The 21,777-nt window shown below is 42.5% G+C and overlaps 2 protein-coding genes across 2 annotated transcripts; one reads left to right on the top strand and one right to left on the bottom strand.

The window, feature by feature from the left end:
- On the bottom strand, nt 1-9,266 carry DNASE2B (deoxyribonuclease II beta). The gene is made up of 6 exons (XM_009884877.1): nt 9,154-9,266; nt 5,167-5,344; nt 3,795-3,876; nt 2,580-2,741; nt 913-1,110; nt 1-356 (listed from the first exon to the last, which is right to left on the bottom strand). The coding sequence occupies exons 1-6, from the start codon at nt 9,264-9,266 to the stop codon at nt 1-3; spliced, it is 1,089 nt and encodes a 362-aa protein (XP_009883179.1).
- Nucleotides 9,267-11,197: 1,931 nt separating this feature from the next.
- LOC104286147 (uricase-like) lies at nt 11,198-18,740 on the top strand. The gene is made up of 8 exons (XM_009884708.1): nt 11,198-11,221; nt 11,328-11,546; nt 12,316-12,432; nt 12,554-12,632; nt 16,308-16,494; nt 16,941-17,064; nt 17,485-17,568; nt 18,461-18,740. Exons 1-8 carry the CDS (start codon nt 11,198-11,200, stop codon nt 18,596-18,598), a joined length of 972 nt encoding a protein of 323 aa, XP_009883010.1. The 3' UTR covers nt 18,599-18,740.
- Nucleotides 18,741-21,777: the final 3,037 nt, after the last annotated feature.

Raw genomic sequence — 21,777 nt, 5'->3', positions numbered from 1 at the left:
TTATATCAATGTGGAAGCATCAGTGCAACTTTCGTAGTGGATTATCAAATGCCTGAAGGCTTTGTAGATGTGTTCGTTCTGTGTGCAGATGAACCCACCGCTTCTCCAAGCTTGCTCGGCAGCGCGGTTTAAGTCTCCGATGCAGGTCCACTGATCTTTGTATTCCCTTGAAACAGCCCATTTGGAATGATCGTTAATGGAATAAAAAGTGGAGTTCAATGGCATCCCTATTTGGTTTATGTTGTAGACATGGTAGTCAAGAGAGCAATTTGAGGGAAGTTTTTGGCCAGAATGCTGCCAGGATTCAGCCAATAAATCGGTCTCCAGTTTCTGAGCCATCCAGGCCACGTAGATATCTGTGGAGTAACACAGGGTGTGGGAAATTAGTCTTTCACATTCCTTCATGTAAGAGGGGACTGAAAAGCATCACCTAAGCTGGGCTCGTTTCTTTTCAATACATAAAGTGAGCCAGAGGGGATTTTGCCCCCTCCCCTTATTTTGACTTTTGCTTCAGAAGTTCGTTTCTACTTTCCCTCCTTCTGGAAAACTTGTTACAAACAATCAGCAGCAAAAAAAAGGAAAAGAAAAAAAATTTCAAGTCTTCTTCATAACAAAAAAAAGCAGATGATTCAACCCCCATTTTTGCTCTTTGTTGTTACTGTTGAATAACAGGAAATAAATTTACTGAAATTTGTTAAACACCTCAAGGCATTTGAAAGACCAGTCAGCTTTTTGCTTTGTGTGGCTGAGAGAATATTATGATGGGACACCACTCCTTGCCCCCTGCTACATTTCTTTCTGAAGACAAATATTTTTTTTCCCCTCAAAGAAAATACTAATTGACAAAGAATATATTCACTGCTTATTTATTGCTTGCTTGAGAATGTGTGATAGAGCAACAGGTTCTCTTACCATCTATGAACAGGTGTGACTTTGCAAAGTGGAGAAAAGTTTCTCCGTGAGCCGACTGGAGTTTGGAGAGGTGACGCAAAGGGGGCGAGGGCAGCCTGGACCCTGCACAGAGCTTCTGCAGATTTGGGAGATCAGCTTGGAAGATGTTAGGGATGGAACAGCTGTAGATTCCTGGATTATAACTCAGCATCTGTTGGTCTGAGAAAACCCCAAAGAAATGAACATATGCAGAATTAAAATGGGTTAAGGCGAAGCAATCAGGAGAGTAAACTTCTGCCTTGGAAAGGAAACCTAAATCCTTCTTAAACTTCACAGCCTATCTCCTGGAGGAGTTCAGCATCAAAGTCTTTTAGCAACCAAAAACATGCTTAATTGCTTTGTATTCCAACTAGCCCTGCAGCATGTAGACTGGCTGGGAGAGTATGCTCAGGTTTTTCCACTTACACCTCATTATTCTTAGCAGAACTGTTAACCAGTGGTCTTGGTCCACCACCACTTCCACCCATGCTCATCTTCAAGCTCTAAGCAGTCACAGAGCGCTCAGACAGCATGCGTAAATCCAAGCCTGTCCGTATTTACAGGACTAGTTTCCAGTCAGTTACAGTTGCCAAGCCAAATGCAAACAGAAGAGCTGCCAAAGGGTCTAGTTTGGTTTTAGGGAGAACAGAGCTTGACTTTCAGCATCTGGATTGAATTTTCAGAAGAAATTTACTTTTCTGTACAGTGCGCAGCTTAACTGTAGAAGTCCTTGCCATGGATACGGTAAAGAGCAAGGGAACAAATGGGCTCATTAGATGAGTTCACGGAAGACCAGTCCGTCAGGAACTTTCCAGTCTTTCCGGCTCAGGAAATCCCTGAACCACAGATTAGCAGAAGCTGGGAGGATGGAGCAGGAAAAGCATTATAGATACGCTGCCGCAAACAGGAACCTGGTTTAGATAGCTGTGGGGTGTGGCCAGCCTTGCCATTTGCACAGCGTGTTATGTTTCATTAATATCATTTGAGGTTGGTAACTGAGAAAAGAGTGAAAAACAGTGTGAAAAGCTTTAAGGAGCATGCCAGTGTGACTTCTTGTAATGCCTTTTGCTAGACCTTTTTCAGGATTCCAGTACCAGCTATCACTGTCAGATTGTTCTGAATCTTACGGATACAGATTTTGGGGTGTTTTATTTTTAGTATTGGTATTTTATATGGCAAAAAGAACCTGGGGAAATTCTGTGTAGTATTTATTCCATATTTTGTATTTCTGACGAGTCAAGGCTACTACTCCAGCTCGGGCAGTCATTGCCTTACATTTTTAGAACTGCAGATGATTGCAGCTGAACGAGCTATTACTGTTAAAAATGATTAATCATCCTACTTTATATTTCCAAAGCATTTTGTGTGCATGGACTGAGTTTACCCTTGATATGCACTCATGACTATTATTATCCCAATAGTCCCCTTGGGGAGATGGAGACTGAGTGAAAGAGTGAATTTCCCACATTCACACAGGAAATCATTGGATAAACATAACTGAAGCCAAGAACACTGTTTCCAGGCCCCACTTGGTTTCCCAATCTGACAACGAAGGACAAGAACAAGCAATTTTTGAGGTGAAGTCTCAAGGAAAGCAGTCAGAGGTGTGTGGTGGGGCAAAGGCTTTGTTAGGGAGAAGCATTTCATACCTATTTCGATGAACTGGTCATATTTGAAGGTTATACAGACGGCCGTCTGTCCGTAGGACTCCCCAGAAGCTGGATACCCATAACCATCCTCAGGGATGGGAGGGAACAGGGGCACGCTGTGAATCACCCAGAAGCCTTGTGATTTGTCCAAGAGCAGAAATCCTGTTAAAAAAAAAAAAAAAAAAAAAAAAAAAAGTTACTGCAAATGAATTAAGGAGGAAAAAGCCCTGAGACGATAGAGCTGTGTCCTACTTCGGATTCGCTGCTGCAGACACCACACTTCAATGTGTTAATGTCTACAGTGAACTGGCTCTAGAGTAGATTAATGGATTAGAGGAAACACTAATATCGTATTAAAATTGTATTAATTCTCTCCTGCATAGCCTAATGCAAACTGTTCCCATGTTTCTTTTTAAAAAAAGTATCTTTTCGAAACCTTTCTCTACTCAAATTTTGGCCTGATGATTTAGTGGCTGTGACCCTCTCTCCACTGCTCATTTTCTTTCCCTTCATATATTCACTGCGTAAGGGGAAACAAACTCCATCAACACCATGTCTTCTTCCCCAGACCAAATTCTCCTCATCAGGAAGCAGCAGAGAGACGGGCTATGCCTCCCCCTGCAGCAGGGTGCTCCAGGGAGGAGCATGGCTCCCCAGCCCTCCCCATTGCTGCAGCCTGGAAATACAGCCCTGCAAAACGCGTTCAGCCTGGAGCCAGGCTGCGCAAATCCCATCTGCTTCTCAAGGGAACATTTAGACCTCCACTGAAGTTAACGCTTATTTAAAGTCTTGCTTCACTTTAACTGCATACTTTAGCACTTCCATGATCTTGGCAGCAGTTTCTTGCCCTAGAGAGAGTCAGCAAGTTTGGAGGGGTGTATGTTTAGGGTGCCTTTCCCTTCACATCTTGTACTGCTGTTGCCATTAGGCTCAGGATGATGTGGTCTGTACTCGCTGAAAGGAGCTATATGAGTTTCAGGTCTTGAAAACAAAGGGTCCAGAAGCCCTAAGAGTTCTTCAACACAGCACAGGCATAGCAAAACCAAAACAGAAGCTGCAGCATATATAAATATACCACAAACCATGCATCATGCAAATCATTCTCCAGTTTTTCTTTAGGCAGGAATTTTATATATGCAGATAGACAAACAGACAAGTAGATGCTATCTACAACTTTAGAAAGGAGAAAATAGTAGCTTGGGACTCTCCCTGTACCTTTAGTATGTCCTCTTTTCCACCCATCGGAGTCTGATTCAGGGACCTCATCGTTGTATATCGCAAATGCAATGCTGTCCCTCTGCAGGAAAATACACATTTCTGAAACGTGACATACAGTAAAAGGAAAGCATTTAAGTGAACATCTTCTGATTGGAACTGAAGAAAGAATCCAGGACTTCTCTGTGTGAACATCCCAAGCCTAATCTTTCTCCCAGTTCAGCTGACACAGTCTCTGCAGAAGTTACTGTAAAATAAACCTGAAGACTCAGCATTAGGGTCCCGGTTAATATGAAGTGGAAGTTCTCTCAACCATTGTGATAACCCTTCCTCAAGAGGTCAGATATGCTCGCTAAGACAAATTACACGAGTTTAAGGGGCACTTGCTTGCAAAGAAGTTCCCCCCTCTTTTTTTTGTACCTCTCTCTGATTTAGCAACCAGATCCGATGAAAATGTTTGCTGAGGAAATACAGACATGACAAGTGTTCTTATGAAGGACAAGCAATTAGTGCTTTTTTGCAAAATATTTGCATATGGCCACACCTTATTCCCCCTGAATAGAGAACTTCAAAGGAGTTGGGACACGCTTCCCCTCCCAATGTACTTTGAGTTTGTAAACAGTTTATTACAATTACTGCAAGACCTGGAATAGGACAGTTGAATGGATTGCCAATATTTGACTGACTTCTGGGAATCTCTTCTACATATAAATTAATGACACCCTACCACTAACCCGCAGCAGAAATGCATAGACACACCCAGACTCCCAAGAATATTATGTAGATGGTAAAAAAATAACTATAGGCAGATCTTGTGGTACTTTATAATCACTTCACACAAACACAAGTGAGGTGTCTGACGGCGGGGGGTGGGGGGGACAGGGAAAGGCCTAACAAGCAGCAGCCACTGCTGATGCAGTCACAGTGATTTCAGGGGGAAGAGCGAAACCCAGATTTGATTTGAGATAGAGCGTGAAACATGCACATGGGAGAGCTTAGGACAAGTGCCTGTCATAGTTGCCACTGGCTCTGGTCTGAGTTCACAGCCAGTTCACAGCTTCAAACGTTGCTTAACATGAATTGCAGAGAAGAAGCCAAAGGGACTATGTACCAACGCTCATTTTTTCAATGGGCAATACTTAAGTATGTGAAAGGTTTGACTAGAAATTAGAAGTTCAAGGATAATTTCTAATTGTAGCCAAAACTGCAAATAATCTGCCCAGCTGTCAAGACGCTCCCCTTGATGTGTTTTAGTAGATCTCGTTGGTCAGGTCCGGCCATAACTCTACGTGCTTATTTTGGATAGTTTCATTTCATTTGCATGTAATATCAAGTACGCATACTAACAAAATGATAATTAAATGTTACTTGCCTCGGATTCGTATGTCTCGTACAGCTGCTTTAGTGTTTGTCCCAGAGCACTCTGTGTCATGTTGATGAGGTTTTTACCGAGCTGCCACTGCGGAGCCAGCGCGTCCATGTACATGTATTCCAGCCCCAGCATGGGAATCTCTCCTTTGGCATGTTTTGGCAACTTGTAAAGGGCAAACCTGCAGCCGTGAAGAGCAATTGGTTTTTTACAACCATCCTGTTGGAATGTTCAAATCAATATCTCCTTCCCACCTGAGGATCTGAGAGTAGGGTCACTCTGGGGATGCCTATGCTGGTGGGGTACCAGTGCCGCCAGCATGCAGTGTGGATGTCTCAGCCTCGAGGAGGTGACCCAGCACAGGAACCAGCAGCAGTTTGGCAGCACAGTACCTGCTGCAGACAAATTGTTCTGCTTCTTAGCAAGCAAGGGAGGCTGACTGGCACCAAACTCCTGTTGCTGTGGTCAGACTGCTGCTGGCACCCCCAAAGAATTTGAGGTAGCCCTGATTTGGAGTCCTGTTTAGCCACCAAATCCCTATTGCTCCTGGTTCTGGTAGAGAACCTCAGGTCCCAAACTCAGTCTGACATTCTCATGGTCAACGTGGACACCTCTTACCAATACATTTTTTTATATTATATCAATATAACTTTATGGAATAGATAAAATTATGTATTACAATTATCAAAATGTATAACATTGTTTTTATACATATTAAAACCACAAAATAAGTATACAGCCATGTGATAATGTTGTTCCAGTCCCGCTTTTCATAACAGACTCACACTCTGCTGAACTGTTGCAGACTGGATATTTGCAAACCACTAGCCAGAAACAAAAATATTTTCAAAATTGTAGAGTACTCAATATTGTCAAGAAATGGCTCCGTTCATATTAATGTCCCTGATGAAGTAAAGAGGTTTTCCTCAGTGCACAAGTCCATGGGATTAATTGCAATATAATTAATCAAGCCACTTTCTTTGATTGCAGTTCTTGAGTAATTTGTTATTTATGTCAATTGTAAGAACTGAGTGGCATTATTTTCAACCCTATACTATTTACCAAAAATGCAGCCTGACTGTGCTTAACCCTTCAAGTCTATCAGCAGGCGCAAGCCTTGCCCAGTTGATTTACAGTCTCCAATTGGTCAAAAAAGATATCTCCAAAAGCAGGTAAGAAGTGGCAGGAGAGGATTTTGCTAGAGGAACATTTAATCCATGGGAACCGTACATGTACAGGCAGAAGAGAAACACACGCCGCTGGTGATCCTAGTAATCCACCTGCATTGCCACTGACTGAGTGATGTTCCTTAAATATGTCAGGAGAAATTGTTGCTGATGACAGATCAAACAGAAGAGAAGAAAGTGATTTCTATAGCAAAGCTGGGGAGAGCTGTCCATGCACTGGGAGTCACAACAATCCCTTTACTTGAAATGAAGATTTGGAAAGGAGAGGAATAGTGGTAGATACAGCAGTACGAACTGGTATACGAAGCCTTTCCAAACTGCTCTGAAATGTATTGGAAGCTTTATGCTCTTGGGGTGTTTCCAGCCTTGCATCTGACAAATCTGCAATAGCAGATATGCTTACAGAAATGCTAGTAGTTGAGCTACCAGTAAATCGCTTCCAGTTCCCAGTGGATACATGTTTTGGCCCCTTCCAGAAAGCCAGCTGAGCGTATTAGGAATTAAAGTTGTATAAAGTCTTCACTGCTATTTCTGCATGGGAAGTTTCTCAAGGGCTTAGGCATTTGTGGGAGCAGAGTGAAAGTTATTTTCCTGAGAACCAAGGAAAAGCAAATCTGCTTATACCCGATTAGCATTGTCACATTGTTTGCTTATGACCGAACACTAACTTACTACAAATAATCACATCTTTACTTAATCACATCTTTACTTCCTCCCCCCCACAAATATAAACTCAAACAATGTGAATCTGTGGCTTCAGTCCTTGACTCAACACTTCTCAGAAAGCAGAGTTTTGGCTTTTATTTGCATGAAAAGCTTCCCACAGAATACAGTGAGTTTGGAAGAATAAAGGAAAGGCTCTCTGCCCTCCTTAGAGAGCCGATCCTACGGCCATTTGTTCTGGTAGCCCCAGTGCAAGGTGCAGTGAAGACGGTGGGATGAGCTCCCGAGGGGAATGAAAACACGGGGGAGACTTTAGCCGTCGCAGGCACTGCGTGTGGGTTGGAGCTGCAGGCACGGCTGGGGAGCACAGATGGGATCAGATCAGATAAGGCAAGTGATTCCTCCAGTTTAGGGGCAAATGAAAGGGTGCGTGAATAACAAATAATGAGTAATTATGGAATATTGCAGGACGAAACCACTGAATAGTAGGAACTAGCATAAAGCTCTTGCTAGCTGAATATAAAACCTGCAGTGCCGTGTTTGTGTGAAAGGGCATCTTTTGGTTAAGAGGAAGCTTTTCTCAGCAGTTTCAGTTCTGCTTCTCCTATCAGCTTCTTAGCAACCAAATCCAGAATCACCCAAAGCTGACTATTTCTTGTCAATAAACTAGGATGGCCCCTGCAGATAGGCAAGATTCTCTTTCATTTGATCATGGCACATTGGAAAGGAAATACCACATCCTTCCTACCACATTTGTCAGAAAAGAACGCAGTTTTGCCTGGGCAGACCCCTGAGTTCCCATCTGGAATAGGTCCCATGTCACTGGTATTCACACAGAGGCACAGATGACTGACTTCTAGACACAGCTTTCAACGTATTTCTCAGAGAATTTGAATACAAAACCTGTGTTCATTTAAGAAATGGATAGGAAATGTTTTTTTGGTTTTGCTTTTTGTTTGTTTGGGGTTTGGTCTGGCTTCTTTTTAGTTTTAGCACAGACTCATTCTGCAAGGAACAAGTGCAGTCTGAGGAGAAACGAAATTTCTTGTACCTTTAAGTCATCAGGTAGCTATACCAACTGAGAGTCTGATTCCTGAAAAAAATCCCATTACCCAGAAGTGCCCTGGCGAGGGTGACAAGTCACAGGGATGGGCCGGACCCTCCTACGTTTGATGCTACGCCAATACGGAGCAAAGCCAGCTTTATGCTCCTGCTTGTGTAGCCTGCTGCGGTGTGAGGAGTTCCCACCTTCCCTGCAGTTCGCTCTGTGCACAAGGGAAGGGATGTGCAAGAATAGCACCTACTTCTGTATCGCTTGTATCCAAACTAATCATTGTTCCATGAGAAAGACACTTCTCTTTTGAAATTGGTTGATATTTATCTTTGTGAGGATTCCATGCTCTTTTTTAAGAGCTGTTGTCTCACTTTTTAAACCTGGGCTGGATGTTATGTAATTATACTTTGCGTCTTTCATCTTCAAAGCACATTAATCCAATTAATCATTTAATACCCAAACTCAGGCTCGCTGCTGGCAGTGGGACGGTACCAGCTCTAACACACGGGCAACTCCGGCAGCAGGGAACGACCTCCTCACTCAGACAGTGCTTTCCCACACCGCCGCCCCCATCCCATGCCTCTCCCGCAGCCCTCCCGGCGACGCTCGGCCTCTGCTCCCCTTCAGCTGAGTCCCACCACGCTGCTCTTCGGGCATGAGCGATGAGGCTAAGGGCGAGACACGGGTGTTCTCCCTGCTCAGCTCGGTTCCCTCAGCCAGAGGAGCGTGTGCTGGAGCCCTGGCTGGGGCTGGGCGCCCCCGGGGCTGCCGCCGGCAAGCACAGCCTTGGCACCCAAACACAGGTTACGCTCCCTTTGATGGTGAGACATGAACGCTGTGTAAACCAGTGATTATTTCACAGTTAGTCATAATGCAGTAGGGTGGTTGGTTCAGTGAAACAAAATCACATTTCAATAACTTACTCTAGGTTTTCAAAATGCAAAATTCAGCTACTACTCACAGGCAAACAGGATTAAAACGGTGATTGCTACGCATTACTTCTCAGTGATCCACCTACTTCACACAGTTTAATCTCAAGTGCTATTTACTCACCCAGTGTTTCTCCCCTGCGCGGTATTTACTTACCAATCGACTGCCTCCCCATCTTCATTCCTGCAGGAAATCTCAGCTGCCCACAGAGGCGTGGAGGAGAGAAGCAATAGCAAAGCAGAGTGACACCGTGCAGATCCCGCGGGCATTTTGGTTTCTCAGCTGCACAGGGCGAGCACTGAGCGGGGTCTAAAAGGAGAAGTTGTGTTGCACTAACTGTCAGCTCCTGCGGTGCGACGCAGTAAGCGCACCCCAGGCGGCTGCCCGGGACGGCAGAGCCAGCCGGGGAAGTGGGGTTCCCGCTGCAGGGACGGCTGTCAGCAGCCAGGCCTGGGCTCCCGGCAGCCACTGGAAACTGCTCACGATTTCTTTGGGCAACAAATGGCAAATGACAATTGTCAAGTTATGTTTTTGCAAAAACTTGCCTTTGTATTTTAGGAGGTGGTATTCTGCTTTAAAAAAAAAAAAAAAAAAAAAAAAAAGCTGCAGATACCTAAACCTTTTTTGTTTTCTTTTTAGTGCTGCATGACCAAAGTATGAACTTTTTACAACTATCTGAAAAAAATTCGGTGTTCAGACATGCAAAACCAAATCATTTCTATCTTACTAGTTCTCCATCCAGCCCTAGTCGCAAGCCCAGCCTTTGCACTGCTCCTGCAAGGAGGGTTTGCGGGGAAGAGCTGAGCCCTGCCCAGCTCTGGCTCTGGGGGCCTTCATTTCTCCATGGGGACTGAGCCCGCAGGGACAGTCAGAGAAAACGCTCAGATCTCTGAGCCACAGTAATTTACCAACAATTTGTTAATTTTTTTTTTTTTTAATTATCTTTTAAGGAACAAACATGTCTGAATCAAACAATTTAACATCTCATAATCTTTTAGCAACTCACGCATAAAAAGCTTCAATTTATATTTTGGTATGTAAAATATTCTTTCTCCCTCCTCATTATGCTCACATTAGAAGGTGCTGATTTACGTTAAAAGATGTTGCTACCAAGGATGGGATATTTCAGCCTCAGGGAAAGTCTAGTGCAATATGCTCTGAATATTATAGTGTAACAGAAATCCTCACAACCTTCACGGTGTTTTGCCTCCTTTCTGGTGTAGCCTCTCCAACACTATACTAGATGCGTAAATAGGGTGTGTTTGACAGAAGCAGGATAAAACTGAATAGGGCTTAGCACAAACAAAACCAAAGATCCCAGAAAGCCAGGATTTTGGACGTGTGGATCAAGACCTGAATTTTGCTGCTCAGACTCGCTTCTGATCCCTTTTGTGGGAGATCAGAACTGTAACACAGTTGTGAGGAAATACTTTCCACCGGCTCAGCTCAGTCCATCTTTTCTTCTTGCTCTCAGGAATTGCAATGCGCAGAGAGGGGGTAATAAAACACATAACATGCCAAGAACGTGACAGCTGTTTCCATCTTCTGTTTGAGAGTTCTGGCTGCTTACAAAGCAACCTTCCCACCCCCCACAGACGCATTGCTTTGATACTCACCGCTTCCACTCGGCCTTAGCGCAGCAAGACCCCGCACCCCTGCATGTGTGACGGGGGACAGCCCTGGGGACGTGGAGTGCCCGCTGGGAACGGAGGCGCTGCTGCTAACGGGGGCTCTGCCATGCAGGATGCTGACAGCATTTTGCCAGCTTCTGCCTGAAAACAGAGAGGGCTCAGCGCATCGCAAATGTGAAGCCTGACAGTGGTTGTGAGAGCAGGGAGGCAGAGGAGTAGGAGGTGGTGAAGGTCTGTTCTTGGTGTCAGGGCAAATCAGGAGTTGTATTTCAAGAGGTGCAGCCCAGCCTGGCAGGGCCAGCCCCGGTGGAGTGACTGCGGAGAGCGCAGGTGTGATGCTGCCTGCCCTCTACACGAGACTGAATGCACTGGGATGCTCTGGGTTCAGAGATGATGGAGGGGAAACTCAGTGAAGGTCTATATAGTCAGGACTAATCCAAAGATGATGAACGAGAGAGTAGTTCACTGTTACTCCTCTTATATGATCTGCCCCCCCTAAAATTTTAAAATTCTATCACAGCTGCTACACTAAAGTGTTTTTTCTTCCCGTCAGGACTTGGCAATTTATAATGGAAATATTTTCATTATCACAGGTAACCGCAGAAATAAAGGCCATAAACATTGTTTATGTTTCATCAACTGAGCATAAATCAGGCTTCCACTGCGTTCCTTTACAACTGTCATGTATTTTCTCTGCAGATCAAGGATGTAGAAGTCCTCAACTGTGAATATGGCAAGAACACAATTAAGTTTCTTCGCCTTCATAGAGAAGGGAAGAAGCACTTCGTTAAAGAAGTGGAAGTGTGCACACACCTCCGGCTGACTTCTGCTCATGAGTACCTGGACGGAAACAACTCTCTTGTGATACCTACAGACACCATAAAGAACATAGTCCTTGTGTTGGCCAAAAAAAATGGGGTATTTTTTAACTTGCTGTTTCTTATGATTTCATATGGAAGTGTTTGTCATACTAACCTTTTATTTTCAAAATGCACCAAAATAATCTCTCCCCCCGTCAGCATGTCAGATCGGCACTAAAGTCACCTTCAGTGATTTGGGAGAGAATTTTTCCTCGGCCACTGCTTATCCTGTGGATTCTACCTTAGCTTTCCAAAGCCTTTTTTTCTCACACAGCTAGCAGTATTTTTTGTAGATTTGTCATATAAGATCCATCTTTTTTTTTTTTTTTAATTCAAAAGCACACAATACTGCATTATTCCTATATAGCATATAAACAGAAGGTCTCAAAATATGTGAGACTCCTCTTAATTCTGTTAACTGTGCTCTTACCTCCCTCAGTTGCATTTATCATAATGGCAATCTGTAGCGTAAATTATCTCAGTAATTAAATCCCATCTTTAGCCTGTAAAGCTTTATCAGTATACCACTATGATTATTTCAGCAATATAACCTCAAAGGGTAAGGCTTCTGTAGCAGTTTCTCTCAGCCCAAAGTCTGCACCTTGCTACACCACAGAATGGCAGATTTTGGATGTGAGTGTAGCTGCTATTTGCAGTGTGTGCTGCAAGCTGATCAAACGACTAGGCACAGCCTGCAAAACCAGAAATGAGAGAAATCTGTATTTTTAACAACATTGATTCTTCCCAAATATTTATAACAATGAAAACAATCTACGTCTGTACATGAGGTGATTGCTTCTTTCTAATAATACTGTTTGCTGTTTTAGATCCCAACTTTAGAACAATTTGCTATAGATATCTGCAAACACTTCATGACAACATTTTGCCAAGTGGCGTACGTCAAAACCTACGTTCAAGAAGTACCATGGCAACGTCTACACGAGGTATCTAAAATACTAATACATTCAGTTTGTTTATGCTGGAGCCATTTGTCACTCAGTTCCTGTTTTCAAGCTAAGATGGTATTTATTTCACTTTTACTTACATGTGTGCTTTAAATTGCAGAATGGCATTCCCCACATCCACTCATTCATATGTGTTCCTGATGGGATCCGCTTTTGTGAAGCTGAGCAGTGCCGAAATGGTGAGAAAAGAATATGGAGCTTCCCCTACTTCTCTGTAAATATTTCCGCTGATGAGACATGAAGATGGCTTTAGAGATAGCTAAAGGTGTTACAGGGCTTACAGCACAGCCAAACCGCTCCAGAGGTCTAAAACAAAGAACACTTTTATAGTCTAATTTTGCAGTCCTTGATCTCTGAGATATGGCTGAAGAACAAACGTAGCTCACCTTCGTATGTATATCCTAAACATTTAATGGTTACAACAGCACATCCGGCAGAGCTGCTACATACTGTCACAGGATTTAACAGCCTTCTGAGAATGGTCTGCTTACTTTTTCACATTATACTATGTTCTGCAATCTCACTATTATTGTTAGTCTATAGAGAATGTATCACAAAACCACACCGCTGTGGGCCAATTGCCTAGTTTGCAGCTGTTTTCAAAACCCTGTCAACATGCCTTGGTTTTATTTCTAAGAAAGATGCAATTTCATTGCTGCAAGGCCAGCCTGGCTTGAACATCATGAGCACTCAGGTTTATGGGCAAACAATTTTTTACATAAAAATACTTCAGAGTGTGCTTACTATTTTTGTACGCAATGTGTAAACAAAGCACCATTTGGTTTCACTAAGAGTTTTGTGATACTTAAAAGACATAGTCTTTCAAGCTCAACTGTCTGTCTGTAAATTGGCATTCCAAAGGGAGTGTAAAAATAATCTCTTCCTCCTATGACTCACAACAAGAGCGTAAATTTAATCTGACTGCGTTGGTGTTTCATTTAGCCCATCTCTCAGACTACTGGGAGCTGAGTGGAGACCACTCCATCATTTCACACAGTGGGTTTAGAGGTTTTAGGCACTAGTTCAGTATCTATCTATTACTGCCATAATGTAACTTAGAACTACTTCCCATCCTACCCTCTCTCCCCATTTTCCTAATGCATCAGGGTTAGGACCAGTGGCGAGATCAGTTTCACTTGCAGACAGGACACAAGTTCTAAAAGGCGCATTTGAGCATTGTCCCCATGTTCCCGCTGAAAGAAAAGAGAGAGCCTGTACCAGTCTCCAGTACCTCTTGGCTTAATCTTTTTTAATGTTCCTAGTAATGTTAACTACTGATGTATTTTTGTCAGCCTCAATAGTATTGACTTTGGTTTCTGGAAAATATTAAGAAGCAAGCCTGAAGTAAAAAAAAAAAAAGAAAAAAAAAGATAAAGTGTTTATGCTTTCTTGAAAAGCCACTGCTCTTAATGTGCAGATTGAATTAAATTTATCATCACCTTGAAAATTCAGCATGAAATTCTGCAATTTCAGATTCTACACCAAAAAAAAAGCCTTTAAGGCTTACTGAAGAAATTGTCTTTCCTTCTTAGTCTTTCCTTCATGTAGCCCTTTAGCTGTTTCTTTAGGATTCCCTACCTAGGTGAACAATAACCAAAGAGAAAATTTTCAAATCCCTTTTATTTTTCTTATAAAGGAACCTTCTCTATCTTTAGCATCCTCCTATGCACTTATCAGCCAGACACAGAAATGTATTTCTTAGTTAATCCTATCTTTTAACACTTTTCTCATCATTGAAAGAAACCTAGTGAGGCTTAATAGAATTATAGACTTATTTTTTGCCATTATATCAGCTGATAAAAGGCTCAGAGGTTTTTTTGAGACTGAAAACATCGTAAGTAACTTAACAGAGTCAACATTTTACAACTGAAGACAGCACAAGCACAAAACATACTGAAAGCACAGCACAGGCTGTTCACCTTGAAAACTCTGCCTCGGCGTTAATGTTCTTCAGTGCGCGTTTCAGGTCGATTGCTACAGAGCCAGCCAGTCAGCCAGCCTCTCAGTAAATCACTCATTACAAGGTGCTCTTTCAAACAAGGCTATGCATTTGAATATGAGATAAACATATCTCCGGGTCTGCTGATAGTATCTGCACTACATTAATACCCATGTGTTACAATCTTATACCCAAGCAATGAATTCATAGAATCATAGATTGCTTAGAGTCGGGAGGGACCTTGAAGATCATCTCGTTCCAACCCCTCTGCCACTGGCAGGGACACCTTCCACTAGACCAGGTTGCTCAAATCCCCATCCAACCTGGCCTTGAACACTTCCAGGGATGGGGCATCTACAACCTGCCTGGGGAACCTGTTCCAGCGCCTCACCACCCTCACAGTAAAGATTTTTTTCCTGATATCTAATCTAAATCTACCCTCTTCCAGTTTAAAACGGTCACCCCTTGTCCTATCGCTACACTCCCTGATAGAGTCCCTCCCCATCTTTTCTGGAGGACCCCTTTAGGTACTGGAAGGCTGCTATAAGGTCTCCCTGGAGCCTTCTCTTCTCCAGCTTGAACAACCCCAATCTCTCATCAAGAGAGATTCAATTCATCAAGATCTGAACAAACACCAGAATATTCTGTCCAAGGACAGTCTCTTCTTTAGATGTTTTTTAAAGCTTTAGTAAATAACAGGGAGATATATTCAAAATTATAGATATACCTCCTTGGACTCATTCAAAACCAATAATGAATGTAGACAAGAAATAGATAAAATGCAGTTTTGATAAATTGCCGGTGATAGAGCAGTTTAAAAAAACAAACCTCTGAACAATCGTGTCATTTAGAAATATCCATCACAGTGAAATTATTTCCAGTACAAATTCCTGTAAAGACAAAGTCTGTCAGTGTTCCCAGTCCAAGGCAGTGCGCCAGACGTATTCAAGGGTTAATTTTGAACTAGATAGTGTGACCACCAAGAGCTGCACAGAAACAACAGCTTGGGCTTCAGCCACTGACTATCTATACAGGCTGTGAATAAGCCTGCATGCCATAAAGTTTCTCTTTTCTGCATCTGCTTTTTTTTGGCAGCTCTGGTCAGTGAAATTTTCAGTTATCAACTTGGTGTGCTCTAAATAACTGACCTCTTGAAATTGTTTAGCCGCCATGCTTGTCAAAAGAAAAAGTTCAGGACACAACTGTTTGGTCTTCAGAAGATGACAATCCGCCCATGCAGCAGTGATCTACAACAGCGCATTTTATAAATAGTGGCTGAGAGCAAAACCACTGTCAGTTTGAACCTGTGGGTGGCATCTGTATCAGTGCCAGTTCCTGCTCATTAGCTGAACTGCAGGGATTTGCATTGGCTCCTCGCCCTCTAGTTCTTACGGATGCAAAACTCAGAACAGGATGGGTACGTAAAGCGAATTTCTGATTGAGGCTCCAAGTCTTTGTCCAGAGAGTTTTTATGCTCGTCGGTGTTGTTAGAAAAGGCTCACCACACCTCTCCTGTACACTGCAGCACTCGTAGCCTATTTCATTTCCCTTCAGAGCAATTAGTAGTCCCTGAACTGACAGCAGCGAGAGCCAACCCAAGCATGTGTCAGCTCCAAGAAGGTGAGATAAAGGGTGTCCTCAGATAATCCTTGACTGCGGTTTGCTTGATGGGATTCTCTGTTTTCCTGATTGAGCTCTGATTTCAGTAGTTTCTGTCTTGTTTCTTACCTTTCTGCTAACATCAGTGTGCAGAAAATAATTTTTAAAAGTAGTTAGGCTTGCAACAGAAGCACACGAGTGAGTCCTGGAGAGACCGCTTCATGGTCCTGGAGCTGTCACTGCAAGTACGTACCCACAGGTTTCTTTCTCTCTGCCTGAAAAGGAGCTCATATTGTCTTGTGGTTTTGGATCACAGGTCCTCTGGTTGTTTTTGCTGGAATTAAAGATCTGAAACTTATGAAGACAACACAGTCTGGCTTTGAAGGCTTCTATAAGAATGAACATACCACACTTCCTGAAAGGAACGACAGGATTTTATGTGGAGAGCTCTTCTGCAAATGGTCATATGGTGAATGCAAGGATTTCGACTTTGACTGCATATGGTATACATCAAATCAAATATTTATTACCTAATCTGTGATCCCGAAGTCCCTCTATATGGGACAGTGGGTGTAAGCACCAGACCCGCAGTTGCTGTGCACCAGGCTCTCACAGATCTCAGTGGTGGCACTAAGCACTCCTCTCTCTGACAGTGCATCAATGCACTGTTCAGTGTTCAGTACAGAACACTTTAGGAGAACAAACTAATAAATAGTTTGTTAAATACTTTTAGCAAAACACCTATTTGTGAATTATAGAGCTGGGGGGAGGGGGCGGAATTTGCAGGCGACAGGATAAAGAAATTGTTCTTCCATAAAATCCCACGTGCTATGTATTTGTCAGAAAAGAGAGAAAATAAAAAAAAAAAAAACCAACCCACAGTAAAACATTATGGATCTAGACAGAGACAGCTGATACAAGGTTTTGTAAGAACCTCTGTTACCTCTAGGAACAAAATCCGTGAATGTATCTTTGAAGCCTTTGCTGGGCCACCTGACTGTGGAGAATATTCACCCTCTTACCAGAAAACTGTCAACTGTATCCAGATGTGCATCCTTTCCAAAGTGTCACAGGTATCTTCTTTCCTCCTGCTGATGTTTTACTTCAACAATAGTGAATGTTAATCAGACCACTGAGAAGACTAAAATGAGCCTATTATTTCCTCTGGCAGTTCTAAGTAAGGCTGGACACTGTTTGGTGGTACAGCTAGATGGTCTGAAAAAAAATACAAACACGCTGAGGAGTTGATATGCTGCTCCCCAGCTGTGAACACAATGGGGGAGAATATCACTCAGTGCTCAGCAGCACATGTATAAGTGAAAGGGGGGGGGCTACAACATCGTCAACATGTTCAATAAATTGCATTTGGTCAGCTGTACTTATTAGAGGTGGGGGGATTGCATTTCATTCGCTGTAAAGAAAAGCAAAGACTGCCAGGCTGGTGGCTGAAAAGGTGCCCTAATTCATTGTCTCACCTGTTTTCATGGTTTCAGGTACAGGTCATAGAAACTGTCTTGAACAACACTTTTTTTAATGTCGTAGACATGAAGAATCTAGGCTTGACCAATGACAAGGAAGTAAGTAAATACTACAAACACAACTTGCCTGGACTCTTTAGAAATACCCAGCCTTAAAGCAGAGCTGCAGTTCTGCATAGAACAGGGTTAAAGGGAGCAAACTTTCTCCCCCAGCCCCAGAGAAAGCTCCACCTTACCTCTAAGAGAGATTTACACTGATTACAGAAGGATAATTGCCTTCTTGTGTTGTTGATAAAAACTAAAGGAGCACAGTGGAATGCTTTGGAGATCAAAAGGATCTGTAAGATCCATAAAAGGATGTGTAGGAGACTACCTCTGAAAAATCATTCCTGTTTCCTTCACTGAATTGTACCTTTAGTTATAATGTCAACTTGTGCAGTTTTAATCAAGCAGAATGCATCATGGCATCCTTTCATATAGCCAGGTAGCATCCTTGGTGCAGTGGGGTAACAAGTAGGTTAGCTAAGCCATAGACTAACTCTAGGCGAGAAGACCAGCACTCTAAGGGAGCCAAAGCAATCCAACAGTGGACAGGGTATAAGCCAGACGTAGGGGATGAGATCATTTGCTCCTCCCTCCACAGCTGCTCTAGCTGACAGCCAGGTCCAGCTGAACGCCTGTTATGTTATCCGCACGTGACAGAAAGAAAGTGGGTTATTTCATTTTGTATCACTGGTCTATAGTTTGTTTATGCTCTAGTCTCCCTCCCTAAGTCTTATGATTCTGCTGCCACCCTATCCTACCCTTGCGCTCTTTCAGGTGGACATTATAGATTTACTTTCACCTGAGCTAACAGCAACATCTACTACCGATGTTCATAAGAGAAGAAAAGGGCCTGGGCATGACGTTATAAGGAGGTGAATAGCTGCAGTTTCTGCTGGCACATCCCTGGCTCAGAAATGACCTCTGTGTTTGTGCTTATCCCCCTCAGGTTCTGGTTCCAGTGGAAACTCCCTATGGCTCCTGCGCTTGCACGCTTGGCAGGAAGAAGTTCTTAGAAGCACAAGGCCACGTGCTAAAAGATGAGAGGCAAAGTCAGTTTGGAGTGGCAGCTGCCCAGGGAAACTGAACCTCTTGGCTACACTTACACCTTCCTGATTAACTTAACAGTATGGCTTTCCTGTCAACGTATACTCCTTATTGGCCTCTTCCATTGCTGACTACTTTTCCCTCTATGAACTCGTGAGGTCGGGATTTCTGAAGGACCCTCAGGAATTCAGAAATCAAAGTCTGTCCCTGAATCTAAGTGTGATTTGTGGGTTGAAATCCCCTACACTCTTTTGAAAATCCCAGCTGGAAACATTAGTCAATTTTTAAACCAGCTATTCCCAGGTCTCTTAATGAAACAATTAATTCGATAATGTCTATAACATGTTTTTGACGTGTAAAATCAGCAACTCTGTATATTCTACATATTAGCGTTCCTGCAGTAAAATGAATATACAGGCATGAGACCAGATGTTTCATTGACGTAACCTGTCATGACCCCTTGATGCCCCACTGATCTACAAAGCTGAGGTTCTGACCCCGTAGCTGAATAAGGAATCAGTCAGACACAGATTTCTTTGTGAAGGAAATGAAAAAAGAAAAAAAAAAAAGTATCTCTCCTATCTCCTTTGGTGTGAATAGTTACAGCTGTTTACTAATTTCTCTGCATGTATTCTGACTGCATGGCTCCTGCTGCTACTCATCAAACTATACATTTACTATAATTACTTTTATATTAATCATCGAGGTGTCTGAGGTTTTGGGCTATCTCTAAGTTTAATTAAGTAGTTTTTGTCAGTCTAATAATCTCATCATGACTTCTGAGCAGGCAGGAGTCAACCTAAGTAACCCTATTACTTTTGGGAGGGGTAGGGAGAAAGCTAGGCAGACAAACAATGCATATCTTACTTTAGCGACCCCAGGTGATAGCTTTGAACATAGACATAAAAACCGTACAGGCAACAATTCTCATCTTACAAACTTTGGCTACCACATTTGCAACAGAAATCCTGCTCAACTTCTGGCAGCTTCTAACTGCTGCTCTCATTTTCTCCGAGCGTCATTTTCACAGACTCCATGTGACAGAGTGCAAATCCAATGGGAAGTACCCAAACTTACTTCTGAAAACTGCAATTCCGTTGCCTTTGTGCCTTCTAAATTTGGCAGACCTGTAGCATTCCTCTGGGTACGATCATTAAATTCATAGGCAGCAAAAATGAGGAACATGTCCTGCACCTGTGACATTTTGAGGTGCTTTGGAAGATAGGAACTGGCCTTGGTGAGCAGGACGTAACAGATGCGAAGGGAAGATGCTGTTTGCAAGCCTGAGAGACTTCCTGAAAAACCACAGGACAAATGACACCACAGAGTGAAGCTGTCCCAGATATGCTGTTCTCTGGTCACTCGCCAATTCTGAAAGTTTTATTTACAACACTTTTAGCTTTTGCCAGGGAGATTCTTTCTTACCTTGTTAGATTGTGTTATATTGTACTTGTGGGCTTATATCATGTTATTTCTGCTATTTTTAGGTGCTTGTAATTTATTAATGTATCTTTTAAGGGCAAATAAAGAGCAACATCAAAAAACAAACTAGTATTTGACTATTTACCAAATAAGAAATGAAACCATTTACTACATACATAAATGCAAACACTGTAAGTAAAACAAACATTTTAGTTCAGTCAATTTTGCCTCAAAGTGACCTGTGTTGTTCCAAATGACAGTTCACTGCCAATACATGGAAAAATAGATGGGAAAATAGATGAAAAAGGATCTTACTGAATATTTCAGTGTTTACCTCTTTCTAAACAAGGCAGATGTTCATAACCCACTTCCTTTCTACCTTGAGAAATTAATTGCATTAGGTGGTAGATTTCCTTCATTACTATTTGTGCTTCATTTGTGGGCTTGTAAGGTAGTAGTGGACCAACCTTCATGGCAGAATGAGGACACAAAACAGTGAGAGGTTGTTTATTTAGACTTTCCTGTGGCAACAAGCGCACAGGTATGCTCATGCGATATTGTTTCTATAAACCTCCACAGAGATGCAGACATTCAGCAAGGCTCTAAAGAGAGATGGCACTGCTCCATCCAGCACTGCAAACCTGAGTCACTTATGTGGGCAGATTGCTTCTAAAGAAAGTACTTAGGCAAGCGGAAGAAGCCCAAATTTTCCATATGGCAATTAGATTCAGATAACAATGGCATAAATCATTCTTGAAAATGGGACCTAGCCAGACTGACGGGCCTGAAACCTGACCAAATTCCCATTGGCTTAATTAGATTCAGTCTCCACAATGGACTTGCGTTATTTTAATTGCAAGAGATTTTTTTTTTCAGTTCCTGTCCTGAGGAGCTATTCAAGTTGCTTACTGTGTTTTACTCAGAGGCGGCTGTGATGCTTTGCTGATGAAATCACACTTGATAAACATGAGCAGCAGCTAGCAGATTGTAAAATTGCCATTTTAAATAAATCTTCCTGCTGGTAACATGAACCTTGCTGGTCCTGGGCTATACCCCCATAGTTTATAGGGCCTGGAGCCTCCTACCAAGACACAGGGTATTTCAAGCGCACAAACATCTTGCTATCATTTTAGCGTCTGATTCTTTCACATCCTGTTTCTGTTCAATTCTGACAGCTGCCCAGGACAGTCCAACCGCAATCCTCCTCAGCTGCTGATCATGCTCCACCCGCAGCCAACGTCACATAGATAAAATGCACTAGCTAAACTCATTAGCCAATATCTAAAACAGAGACAAAATGTCACCGTCAGAGTCAGTACAAGTGATCTGTCTTCACTGGCTGTATTACTCCATATATATTCAGGCTACCTGCTTTCCAACACACATTTAAACCTGTCAGTTTTTATTAACTATTACAGCTACTTTTTTCTTCTTTAAAGTTGTCTTTTTCTTTTTATTTTAATCTTGCTTTTATCAGGAGTACAGAACCCTGATTTTAAGTTGAACTGAGCTGACTTAAAGTGACCAAAAAAACCCCTTTCTGGCTAGAAATCTCAATATAAATACTTTTGAAGTTAAAATTCCACTATTTGTGTACATACAACAGCCAGCCATCTTCTTCCTGGAAAGTGCACAGCTGTATCTAGAAAAGAAACCTATTAAATGTCTCCAGTTATAGGATCAAAAATGTCAACTCACATCTCAGCTATAGCTAGGATATAAACTGTTTTCTGATTCTGAGATTGAACCTTACCATTCATAGCAGGCTGAGAAAGAAAAGACACACACATACCTGAG

The sequence above is a fragment of the Charadrius vociferus genome, unplaced genomic scaffold (assembly GCF_000708025.1).
Source record: "Charadrius vociferus isolate BGI_N301 unplaced genomic scaffold, ASM70802v2 scaffold163, whole genome shotgun sequence".
Classification (NCBI taxonomy): Eukaryota; Metazoa; Chordata; class Aves; order Charadriiformes; family Charadriidae; genus Charadrius; species Charadrius vociferus.
This window is presented reverse-complemented; position numbering and strand designations above follow the sequence as displayed.

Excerpts from the sequence above, each read along its gene's own strand:
- DNASE2B (XM_009884877.1), bottom strand. The coding sequence starts at position 9,266 with ATGCCCGCGGGATCTGCACGGTGTCACTCTGCTTTGCTATTGCTTCTC. Across the intron at positions 2,742-3,794 it reads GAAAAGAGGACATACTAAAG|GATTTCTGCTCTTGGACAAA; the intron begins GTACAGGGAGAG and ends TTTTTTTAACAG. Across the intron at positions 357-912 it reads GTCACACCTGTTCATAGATG|ATATCTACGTGGCCTGGATG; the intron begins GTAAGAGAACCT and ends GTTACTCCACAG.
- LOC104286147 (XM_009884708.1), top strand. The coding sequence starts at position 11,198 with ATGGAAATATTTTCATTATCACAG. Across the intron at positions 11,222-11,327 it reads AAATATTTTCATTATCACAG|ATCAAGGATGTAGAAGTCCT; the intron begins GTAACCGCAGAA and ends TTTTCTCTGCAG. Across the intron at positions 12,433-12,553 it reads CATGGCAACGTCTACACGAG|AATGGCATTCCCCACATCCA; the intron begins GTATCTAAAATA and ends TTTAAATTGCAG.